At 47.4% G+C, this 13022-nt stretch overlaps 1 protein-coding gene across 1 annotated transcript in view; it reads left to right on the top strand.

Annotated features, from left to right (window-relative positions):
• The window catches only part of LOC141070694 (uncharacterized), a 177651-nt gene that overhangs the window by 141064 nt on the left and 23565 nt on the right, over positions 1–13022 (top strand). The window contains exons 20-23 of the mRNA XM_073559571.1: positions 11218–11427; positions 11557–11736; positions 11819–11942; positions 12026–12123. Coding sequence (XP_073415672.1) covers positions 11218–11427; positions 11557–11736; positions 11819–11942; positions 12026–12123 — 612 coding nt within the window. The remainder of the gene's footprint in view (positions 1–11217; positions 11428–11556; positions 11737–11818; positions 11943–12025; positions 12124–13022) is intronic.

Genomic DNA, 13022 nt, shown 5'->3' on the forward strand with positions numbered 1-13022 from the left:
GTGGTGACCCCCAAGCATGGGCATTTTCCTTACCAGCTGACTCTGCTACATTTCATTCGGTCGATAATGTTTTTTCTGCCCTCGGGCTCATTTACGATGACCCTGACCGACTGGCTCTAGCGGAATCTAAAATCCGCGCCCTCCGCCAGGGGGAGCGCTTGGCAGAAGACTATTGTTCGGAATTTCGCCGCTGGGCTGTAGACACACAGTGGAATGACCCAGCACTGCGGAGCCAGTTTATTCATGGGGTATCAGGGAGGGTGAAACAAGCCCTCCTGATGTATGAGACTCCGGCATCATTGGAGTCTGCCATGAGTTTGGTGATACGTATTGATCGCCGTTTTCGTCAGGGGGCACAGGAGACGCTACCTCTGGGGGAAAACAGAGGTGCAGGTGTGGTTGAAGTAGATGAGTCCCCTGAACCTATGCAGATTGCTGGCGTGGCACAGGTTCAGCCTCGCGCTCCGGGATTCCGGAAGCCCGGAGCATGTTTCTACTGTGGTAAAGGAGGTCATTATGTTAACGTTTGCCCGGTACTACCTAAGAGGGTCACACCGGCGGAAAACTGTTAAGCTCAGAGGGTATGGAGGAGACCCAACTGAGCGTATGCATATCCTTCATGATGGTATCTCAATGTATGCTCCCTGCCAAGGTTATTATCGCCGGCAGAGAGCTACCTATATCAGTGTTTGTGGATAGCGGTTCCGCCACCAATCTCATAGATGAGGAGTTTGCACACACCGCCGGGTTTAAGATCGAAAAACTTCCTCACCCCATACAGGTGGTGACCATTAATGCTGTTCCCCTCCCTCAAGGGGAGATTACTGAGTTTGTGGCAGAGGTGAAACTCCACATTGGGGTCCTACATTCTGAGTCGGTTACATGTAGGGTCCTCCGTAATCTCCCAGCTCAAATGGTCCTGGGTTTTCCATGGTTGTCCAGGCACAACCCGGTAATTGATTGGAAAACTCAGGACATAGTACAATGGAGTGGTTTCTGCCAAGACAATTGCTTGGCCACATGTGTGTCCGCCGTGACGCCCAGCCTGCCGGAGGCTTTGCAGGATTTCGCGGATGTTTTCTCTGAGAAGGGTTGCTCAGAACTGCCTCCACATAGAGCCTATGACTGTGCTATTAGGTTAAAACCCGGGGCCAAATTACCTAAGGCCAGGATGTTTAATATTTCTGGTCCTGAGACAAGCTCTGAAAGACTACATCGCGGAGAGTCTGAGCAAAGGTCACATCCGGCCTTCGTCCTCGCCTGTAGCCGCGGGGTTTTTCTTCATTAAGAAGAAAGATGGGGGGTTACGCCCGTGTCTGGATTTCCGAGAGTTAAACCAGATTACTATCCGTGATCCCTACCCAATGCCGTTGATCCTGGATTTGTTCAACCAGGTAGCGGGGGCGAAATGGTTTTCCAAGCTGGACCTCAGGGGGGCGTATAACCTCATAAGGGTCCGTCAGGGGGATGAGTGGAAGACGGCGTTTAACACTCCTGAGGGTCATTTTGAGAGTCTGGTTATGCCGTTTGGGTTGACCACCGCGCCTGCCGTTTTCCAACATTTTATTAATGATGTATTTGCTCATGTCCTGGGGAGATTTGTGATTGTATACCTGGATGATATCCTCATTTATTCTAGCGATCGGGACACTCATTTGGAGCATGTTAGGCAGGTGTTACAGTTGCTCCGGGAGAACCAGCTCTATGCTAAGCTGGAAAAATGTTTATTTTTTGTCCAGGAGTTGCCCTTTTTGGGATATATTGTGTCCGCAGCCGGTTTTAAAATGGACACCGCTAAGGTGCAAGCGGTGTTGCAATGGGAGAGGCCGGAGAGTCTGAAAGCACTCCAGCGGTTCCTTGGGTTTGCGAATTATTATAGGAAATTTATAAAACACTTTTCGACTGTCGCCAAACCGCTCACGGACATGACAAAGAAGGGTGCCGATCTGGCGAACTGGCCTGAGGTGGCTATACGTGCATTTGAGCGTCTGAAGAATAGTTTTGCTTCAGCCCCCATTCTGGTGCAACCAGACGTGTCTAAACCTTTTGTGGTAGAGGTTGATGCGTCGGAGGTGGGAGTGGGGGCAGTACTGTCTCAATGCTCGTCCTTGAGCGAGATGCATCCATGCGCCTACTTCTCCAAGAAGCTGTTGCCGGCCGAACGGAATTATGATATCGGCAACAGGGAGTTGTTGGCCATCAAACTGGCTTTTGAGGAATGGCGACACTTCTTGGAGGGGGCGGCTCACCAGGTCACAGTTATCACCGACCATAAGAATCTGCTCTACCTGGAGTCGGCCAAGCGTCTGTCTCCTAGGCAGGCTCGCTGGGCATTGTTTTTTACTCGTTTCAATTTTCTTGTGACGTACCGTCCCGGGGCTAAAAACACCAAGGCGGATGCTTTGTCTAGGTGTTTTCCGGGGGGAGAACCTCGGGAAGAGCCGGTACCCATCCTCCAGAAAGGGGTAGTGGTCTCGGCTCTCACGACTGAGGTAGAGGCGGAGATTGCCGAGGCCCAAGAGGAGGTACCACCAGGACTTCCCGCCAACAAATCATTTGTACCCCTGCATCTTCGGCCTAAGGTGTTGAAGGAACACCACGATTCGGTACTGGCTGGTCACCCAGGGGTGAAGGGCACCTTAGAGCTGGTATCGCGTCGTTTCTGGTGGCCCAAAATCCGGCAGGACGTGGTCTTGTACGTGGCAGCTTGCATCACGTGCGCTAGGGCTAAGTCACCCCGAACCCGTCCTGCTGGCACGCTACAGCCTCTGGGGGTACCCAATAGGCCATGGACAGAAATCTCCATGGATTTTATCACTGACTTGCCAGCCTCGGCAGGGAACACGGTCATCCTGGTGGTGGTTGACCGTTTTTCAAAGATGGCGCATTTTGTGGCGTTGTCCTCTTTGCCCAATGCTAAGACGTTGGCTCAGGTATTTGTGAAGGAGGTGGTCAGACTCCACGGAGTACCGTCTGACATAGTATCTGATAGGGGTACGCAATTTGTGGCGAGGTTTTGGAAAGCTTTTTGCTCTAGGTTGGGGATCAAGTTGTCACATTCATCGGCGTTTCATCCACAGTCTAATGGACAAACTGAGCGCATGAACCAAAATCTAGAACAGTATTTACGATGCTTTGTGTCCGACAACCAGGAGGAGTGGTCTACTTTCCTTCCTCTGGCCGAATTCGCATTAAATAATCACCGCCAAGAGTCATCAGGAGAGTCTCCATTCTTTTGTGTGTACGGTCAACATCCTCAGTTTTGTACCTTACGTCAGGGTGACTCCGGGGGTGTCCCGGAGGAGGATCAGCTAGGAGCCCAATTGTCATCAGTCTGGAGGCGGGTGAAACAGCGTTTGTTGAGCATGAGTGCCAGGTACAAACGGGTGGCTGACAGTAGACGCGTGCCAGGTCCGGACCTGTGTGTGGGTGAATGGGTGTGGTTAGCTACGAAGAACATAAAACTCAAAATCCCATCTTTAAAACTGGGTCCAAGGTTTATTGGGCCTTTTAGGATTTCTGCCATCATTAACCCAGTGGCTTATCGGTTGGAACTTCCTGCGGTGTACAGAATACATAACGTTTTTCACAGGGCTTTATTGAAAAAGGTGGTAGGCTTGGTGGACACGACAACGATGCCACCTCCAGTCATGGTGGATGGCGAGTTAGAGTTCGAGGTCGCCAAGGTGGTGGACTCTCGAGTAGTACGCCGTACTCTTCAGTTTTTGGTGCACTGGCGGGGGTATGGTCCAGAGGAGAGGTCTTGGGTTCCAGCCTCAGACATACATGCGGATCGGCTGGTCAGTTCTTTTCACCGTCGTCATCCGGACAAGCCGGGTCCTATGAGTCTTGAGGGCCCTGGGGTCCCTCGTAGAAGACGGGGTACTGTCATGTCGGACGCTGTTCACACCACAGCATCCGGCAGGCAGAGGTAGTTCCACCTCCAGCCACTATAGCCTCAGTGGCGCCGGTTTGATCTTCAGGCTCTCGGGGGTTAATCCTGCTGGAGACCAGGTTGGAAGGTTAGTCACGCCCACGGTCTTTAAATAGTCATACTGGCATATGGGCGTCGCCGATTATAGCTTGTGTTTCATACCAAGTGGTTCCGGTCTGGAGTGGAGGTGTTCAAGAGAGAGAGATTCATATCTGGTGTCGTATGATCCGTCGTTATCCTTTCTCCTTCCCATATTTGTGTTTAGTTGTGCCCTGTTCACATTACTGTTTATTCCTGTGTGTGTGCGGCGCAGTGCAGTTTAAGTTCTCCCTGTCTGTCATTATTTGTGTGGGAGCTTTGGTGGTGTGACTCCTCACTGGGTGGAGGGTTAAGTGCAGGGCTGAGCAGGAGATAAGGAAAGGTCGGAGGCTCAGGCATTTGCACCTTCAGCAAAAACCCTGGGTTGAGGGTCAGACAGGGTTTCCCCTAGTAAAAGGGACACCACAGGGGCCCCGGGTATTTCAGCCTTAGTTGAACTAAGCCCCCGTGACACTGGCACAGGATTGCGAGTTATGCCACCTATACCTGCGATTTCTCTCAATCTCTGAGCTCCATCTGCAAGAGTCTCCCATCGTGTCTGTGGCATTAATTTCATGGGAGAGTCATACACTTGTGCCACAGAATCCCTCACCAAATGCAGCAAAGAGAAAGTCTCTGTAGTGTCCCTTGCACGTCTCATTTTTAGACGCACCATTGGATCAATACAAATACTACAAAGTCCTACTGCCTCAAGACGGTTCAAGATTATAGTATCGGCTCCCTGATCCCATAATCTGAGAATCCATGCTAACAGAGGTTCTCCTGCTTGCTGCCTGTACCTGGTAGCTAATTCTGAAAATTTTCCGGCTGTATAATTCCTAGTTTCCTCGGTCATTGAAGCTTCTGCTCCTGTAGCTGTGTTTCCTGCATCCATCCTATCTCCACTACGCTGTGTGACTTCTCTCCTAGTTTTAGTAGTCACAATTGGTCTGGCTTGCTTTTCTTCCTCATCTGTCTCACTGTTACAGCCATCACATTCTAGCAAATCTGACCATTTCTCACATGCAATCATGGTGCTAATCTATGCAGTATGAATATCTGACACTGGCCGCTGTCTCCTCCTGCGCTTATTCTTATTCACATTTTTCATTACATAAGCTTCAAAATTCCTTTGCATATTGTCATTCCGTCTCTCAAGGCTGATTGCAAGCTAATCCTTTGCTCTATAGCTGTATGCAGCTCTAAACGCAAATTATCTATCTCCTCCTGTAAGCTTTAAGACACTTGCACACACATCCATCCAACGGCTGCTGCAGCTTTCTGCTCTTTTGCATCATACCTTGAGAGGCCAAATTTGCCAGCCACATCCTGGGGATGTGATAAGTGCTGTCCTTCCATATATTTGTTACATTCCTGTGCCATCGGGGTCCACTTTCCTGGTAATACCCATTCTGGCAAAGATCTGACACTACTTTCAACTACTTTCCTACTCTTAACAAACTTATTCAATTTTGCAAACATTTTTATTCAAAACAATCCCACTTCTGACACCAATTTGTATTGTAAGGGTTCCAATGGATTGTGATGAATAAGAAAATGCTCACACAAGAATTGCATTTACTAAATTGATTTACTTAATAAGTGGTAAGTTACAATAAACAGTATAAAACTATAAATACATATGCATTAATCAGAAACAAGCATTATTCATACGTTACATTATTCAGATAGACGTTGACCAGTCATCCTCCAGGAGCCAAAAGAGACCGAGCACATGTGTCCTAGTTCTTTTAAATGTCCAGCTAAAAGGTGTGTCCAGCCCCACCATGTGGGGAATGATGTCACAAGTCTATTGTCCATTGGCTATAAACACATCCTCTCAATACCTGTTTTAACCAGTATATAATACAGGAAGCTAGAGGAGGGGGCCTCATGTGTGCCACATGGCAGAAATACAGCAAGCTGGAGGAGGGGCTTCTGAGCACAAGATAACATCCTTGGGAACGTTTACACACCCAGTCTAATAAGGGTAGTTGCCTTGAAATATCAATGGTCCTTTGTTGATGGATAAATAAATGACCAGTAATTTACATTCCTTTATCTTAAGTAAGTTTCAGTGACCTTTTGCTTACCTCATTTCAGTGTATATTATATTAAACTGATTGAAACCATATAAAAATAACTCATAGTATACACTTGCAAGCCTCAATTCATTGTCAGCTTTAGAAAAACTGATTTGTGCCCTGCAAGTTCTGCAGACAGCATTATATTCTTCTTTAGATATGCCTCCCTCTTTCCATTTTATAAACATTTCTTTCTTCCTTTTTGGCATGTGCTTAAGTTCTGTGTTCATACATCCTGGTTTCTTTAAATGCTTCCTATTCTTCCCTCTTTCTGGAATTGCTAACAATTGTGCTTTGAGAATTTCGTTTTTCAAGATCCTACCTGGACATTTTTGTCCTTAAGGATATCCAGCCATTGGATCCCTCCAATTCTCTTTCTGAATCCCTTAAACTCTGTCTTTCTGAAATCTATCCTTGACGTCTGAGTCTTCCCAGGTCTTCTTCCTCTAGTTATCCAAAATTCTAAAATAGCATGGTCGCTACCTCCTAGGGTCCCAGCCACTTTTACTTCCTCAACCATTTCCTCCCTGTTTATAAGGATTAGATCCAAGGTAGCAGTTCCCCTTGTTTTCTCCCCTACCTTTTGGAAGATAAAGTTGTCAGCAAGAGAGGATAAGAATTTCCTTGACCTGTTAGTTTTGCCTGTGAGAGATTCCCAACAAATGTCAGGATAGTTGAAATCTCCCATCACAACTATGTCATATTTTTTAGAGAACTTGGCCATTTGATGCATAAAGAGCTCATCCATATCGTCACCTTGCACAGGCGGCCTGTAGTAAATGCCTACAATGGTGTCCTTTACATTGTTCTGTCCTTGTATTCTTACCCAAACAGTTTCCACAGAACTCCCAGTCTCTACAGAACTCCCAGTCTCTGAAGCTTCAATCTCTGTGCAGATATACGCATTTCTAACATACAATGCGACACCTTCTCGTTTATCAAGTCTGGAGGAAAGAAGGTTTAATCATAATCACAGACGCAGATTTACTGTAAGAGCAGTGAGACTATGGAACTCTCTGCCATACGATGTTGTAATGAGTGATTCACTGCTAAAATTTAAGAAGGGCCTGGATGCCTTTCTTGAAAAGTATAATGTTATAGGGTATATATACTAGATTTCTTGATCAGGCGTTGATCCAGGGAACTAGTCTGATTGATGTACGTGGAGTCGGGAAGGAATTTTTTTCCCCAATGGGGAGCTTAGTGTTTGCCGCATGGGTTTTTTTTTGCCTTCCTCTGGATCAACATGTTAGGCTATGGGTTGATCTAGATGGACTTAGTCTTCCTTCAACCTAAAAAAACTATGTTACTATGAGGAAAACAAGTATTTGATACACTGCCTATTTTTGCAAGTTTTCCTACCTACAAAAAAAGGAGGTGTGTAATTTTTTTTCGTAGGTACACTTCTACTGTGAGAAACAGAATATAAAATTCAAAAAATAACATTGAATGATTTTTACATAATTAAATTGCATTTTATTGCATGAAATAATACTTGATCCCCTACCAACCAGCAAGATTTCTGTCTCTCACAGACCTGTTAGTTTTTTTTTTTAAAAGCTCTCCTACTCTGCACTCCACACACTCAATCAATCACACTCCAACCTCTTCACCATGGGCAAGATCAAAGAGCTGTCTAAGGACACCAGGGACAAAATTGTAGATTTGAGGAAGGCTGGGATGGGCTAAAGGACCATAGGCAAGCAGCTTGATGAGAAAGCAACAACAGTTGGCACAATTATTAGAAAATGAAAGAAACACAAGATGACTGTCAGTCTTTCTTGGTCTGGGGCTCCATGCAAGATCTTGCCTCATGGGGTAAGGATGATTCTGAGAAATGTCAGGAATCAGTCCAGAACTACACAGAAGGACCTCGTCAATGACTTGAATAGAGCTGAGACCACAGTCTCAAACTTTATCGTTAGTAACTCACTATGCCATCTTGGATTAAAATCCTGCAGGGCATGCAAGGTCCCCCTGCTCATGCCACCACATGTCCAGGACCATGTGAAATTTGCCAATGGCCATCTGGATGACCCAGAGGAGGCATGGGAGAAGGTCATGTGGTCAGATGAGACTAAAATAGAACTTTTCAGTATCCACTCCACTCTCCATGTTTGGAGAAAAAAGAAGGATAAGTACAACCCTGAGAACTCTGTCCCAATCATGAAGCATGGTGGGGGAAACATCCTACTTTGGGGGTGCTTTTCTGCAAAGGGGACAGGATGACTGCACCATACTGAAGGAAGAATGGATGGGGTCATGTATCGCGATATTTTGGCCAAGAACCTCCTTCCCTCAGTAAGCTCATTGAAAATGGGCCTTGGTTGGATCTTCCAGAATGACAATGACCCAAAACACACAGCCAGGGCAACTAATGAGTGGCTCCGTAAGACTGGAGTCACACACAACATATAAAAAATGTCATGAACAGTGATCCGTATGTCATTCGATTGTAATGCGAGGATGTGATTTTCTCGTATCTAAGCCATCTGTGTGACATCCGTTTTGCATCTATATGGCGAGATCTTCTTGCCGGCTTGCAAAATGGACAAATAATGGATCCCAATGACAGGTTTTAAAACACAAACGAAAGAATAGATATAGACAGATAGAATACATATACATATATATATATATATATACTGCTCAAAAAAATAAAGAGAACACTCAAACAACAGAATATAACTCCAAGTAAATCAAACTTCTGTGAAATCAAACTGTCCACTTAGGAAGCAACACTGATTCACAATCAATTTCACATGCTGTTGTGCAAATGGAATAGACAACATATGGAAATTTTTGGCAATTATCAAGACACCCTCAATAAAGGAGTGGTTCCACATCTCAGTACCAATGCTTTCTGGCTGATGTTTTGGTCACTTTTGAATGTTGGTTGTGCTTTCACACTTGTGGTAGCATTAGACGGACTCTACAACCCACACAAGTGGCTCAGGTAGTGCAGCTCATCCAGGATGGCACATCAATGCGAGCTGTGGCAAGGTTTGCTGTGTCTGTCAGCGTAATGTCCAGATATCAGTCCAGTACACCAGGAGACGTGGAGGGGGCTGTAGAAGGGCAACAACTCAGCAGCAGGACCGCTACCTCCGCCTTTGTGCAAGGAGGAACAGGAGGAGCACTGCCAGAGCCCTGCAAAATGACCTCCAGCAGGCCACAAATGTGCATGTGTCTGCACAAATGGTTAGAAACCGACTCCTAGAAGATGGTCTGAGTGTATGACGTCCACAGATGGGGGTTGTGCTCACAGCCCAGCACCGTACGGCCCCATAAAGAAATGCCACCCTACACCATTACTGACCCACTGCCAAACGGTCATTCTGAAGGATGTTGCAGGCAGCAGATCGCTCTCCACGGTGTCTCCACGCTCTGTCACGTCTGCCACATATGCTCAGTGTGAACCTGCTTTCATCCGTGAAGAGCACAAAGCGCTAGTGGTGAATTTGCCAATCCTGGTGTTTTGTAGCAAATACCAAGCGTCCTGCATGGTGTTGGGCTGTGAGCACAACCCCCATCTGTGGACATCGGGCACTCAGACCATCCTCATGGATTCAGTTTCTAACCATTTGTGTAGACACATGCACATTTGTGGCCAGCTGGAGGTCATTTTGAAACTTAATGTTGCCCAGCAACAGCCACGAAACTTGAAAGATCTCTAGAAGATCTGTATGGAGGAGTGTGCCAAAATCCCTGCTGCAGAGTGTGCAAACTCGGTCAAGAACTACAGGAACTATCTGACCTCTGTAATTGCTCCGCTCCGTATGCCTCGTACACACAGGGCTCTGCTCCTCACACCTCGTACACACACAGTTCCGCTCTGTACACCTCGTACAAACACGGCTCCGCTCCGTACACCCACGGCTCCGTTCCGTAAACCTCGTATACACGGCTCCGCTCCGTACACCTCGTACACACACGGCTCCGCTCCGTACACCTCGTACACACACACGGCTCCGCTCCGTACACCTCGTACACACACGGCTCCGTTCCGTACACCTCGTACACACACGGCTCCGCTCCGTACACCTCGTACACACACGGCTCCGCACACCTCGTACACACACGGCTCCGCTCCGTACACCTCGTACACACACGGCTCCGCTCCGTACACCTCGTACACACACGGCTCCGCTCCGTACACCTCGTACACACGGCTCCGCTTCGTACACCTCGTACACACACGGCTCCGCTACGTACACCTCGTACACATGGCTCCGCTACGTACACCTCGTACACACACGGCTCCGCTCTGTACACCTCGTACACCCACGGCTCCGTTCCGTAAACCTCGTACACACGGCTCTGCTCCGTACACCTCGTACACACACGGCTCCGCTCCGTAAACCTCGTATACACGGCTCCGCTCCGTACACCTCGTACACACACGGCTCCGTTCCTTAAACCTCGTACACACGGCTCCGCTCCGTACACCTCGTACACACACGGCTCCGCTCCGTAAACCTCGTATACACGGCTCCGCTCTGTACACCTCGTACACACACGGCTCCGTTCCTTAAACCTCGTACACACGGCTCCGCTCCGTAAACCTCGTACACACACGGCTCCGTTCCTTAAACCTCGTACACACGGCTCCGCTCCGTAAACCTCGTACACACACGGCTCCGTTCCTTAAACCTCGTACACACGGCTCCGCTCCGTAAACCTCGTACACACACGGCTCCGTTCCGTAAACCTCGTATACACGGCTCCGCTCTGTACACCTCGTACACACACGGCTCCACTACATCCACACTGTAAACCCCTCCTGACCCCACACATGAACTTCCTCTTATCCAGCTCCATGACACCCAGCACAGCAGAGTCCTGCACACTGAGGCCCCTGATCATGTGACCCCTGACTCCTCCCCTCCTGTGACCTCATCCCAGGTCCTGTGCGCACAGAACAGCCATATATGTGGTGTGCGGCTCTGCAGGTGGAGGTAGGTGCTGGAGATTCCCCATTACTGGGGGCAGGGGACATTAACCCCCTCAGTGCTGAGCCTGGGATAAATCTCTGTGTGTGACTATAATGGGACTGTGTGTTATACCGGGGGCAGGACGAGGCCATGACTGGATGTAGTGATCATGTGAAGCCGGTAACAGCTCCGGAGATTTCTTACATGGGATCTTTATGATGTTACATCGTCATCTTCTCCCATTCAGGTCCCTACAATATCGGATCCTCTCAGTGGAGATCTTCTGTATAAGAGAATTCTCCTGAGTGACCCTACAAGGGTGGATAGGGACAGGGACAAGATGGCGGAGAGGATATTACACCTCACCCTAGAGATCCTCTTCCGGCTTACTGGAGAGGTGAGAGATTCTGATGACGTCACATTACATCATTCTTATCTATGGGAATAACAGATGGACAGAACTGGAGAGGTGAGGACTCTGGAAATGTCTGTAGTGAGGTTTATTAATGTGTCTCTCCATAACCAGGATTACACAGTAGTGAAGAAGACCTCTAGGGAGCGCTGTCAGGACCCTGTGTCTGAGGGATGGGGAAGACCCCTGAGCCCAATCACGGGGCCTCCACCTCACCCCCTGATACATGAGGACATCAATGACCAGAAGATCCTAGAACTCACCTACAAGATGATTGAGCTGCTGACTGGAGAGGTGACACTACTGGGAATGCTGGGACATTATACAGTAACGCTATGGAGGGATCGGGGGATGACGGTATCATTGTATGTGTCAGGTTCCTATAAGGTGTCAGGATGTCACCGTCTATTTCTCCATGGAGGAGTGGGAGTATTTAGAAGTAAACAAAGATCTGTACAAGGACGTCATGATGGAGGTTCCCCAGCCCCTCACATCACCAGGTAATAGACAGGACTAAATGCACACGGCCTATAATTATCTGTATGTAAAGAATGAATTCAGTCCCTGTATGTGTTTCCTCCAGTTCTATCCAGTGAGAGGACAACACCAGAGAGATGTCCCCGTCCTCTTTTTCCACAGGACTGTAAACAAGAAGATCCCAATGTTCTTCAGGATCATCAGGTAGATGGAGAGAAGGTGTCATGAGATCTCCCCTATGCTGTGTAGAAACTGTGAAGGTCTTGTGCTCAGTCTTGTTTTATCCACCAGAATTATACGCTGAATGACCAAAGCTGTTTGAGACATCGGCCCCTTCACAAACAGTGAACTCATGTATCGAAGTTAGACCAGTGAATAGTTTTACTTGCATTCACATTAAAATGAGGAAATTGCTCGATCTAAGTACCTTTTCAATGGTTCACATGCAATGTTGTGTTTTCAAGGAAAAACTGACTATTACATAATTTTTACAAATTCTTAACAAAAAATAACAGCACTATAACCTGAGCACAGATGTAGATCAGTGATGTCTTTGATCAGCGTTCTGGCATCGCAGCATGCACATAGGGATGTGGTGCAAATGTAAAAATTGAAAATCAACAGAAAATAAATGTCCTTCAGCAAAATGTTAACATTGATACTGATCAGATCAGTGACCTCAAGACGACACAAAAAGGTTATAAAAAATTTTTTTAAAAATATATAGCAGGAGAGTGTGCTGTGTGCCTAAAATTGAGCACAGACGTTCAGCGGTTGCAGGATGCAATTAATTGTGGGACTGGGAGTTTGGGGATTGGGAGATGAGGCAGCTGTGGAGATCAGGATAGATACTATGACTGATCAGAACCAACAGCACAGACTACAGCCGACCGCAGGATATCCACCGATTTCACACAGGAACACAAACGATTTCTATTCAATTGATCTTCATATTTATCTGACTGAAATAAAGCATGCTGAGCGGGGATCATTAATTGCTATAGATCTCTATGGCTCCAATAGGTCAGTTAGTGCTGACTGATCTATCAGAGCCTTATAGAAGGGTCGCACTACCATCACCGCTACGTTTTGGAATGGATGAT

Source organism: Dendrobates tinctorius, unplaced genomic scaffold (genome assembly GCF_039654945.1).
Source record: "Dendrobates tinctorius isolate UK_male_01 unplaced genomic scaffold, ASM3965494v1 ptg000014l, whole genome shotgun sequence".
Classification (NCBI taxonomy): domain Eukaryota; kingdom Metazoa; phylum Chordata; class Amphibia; order Anura; family Dendrobatidae; genus Dendrobates; species Dendrobates tinctorius.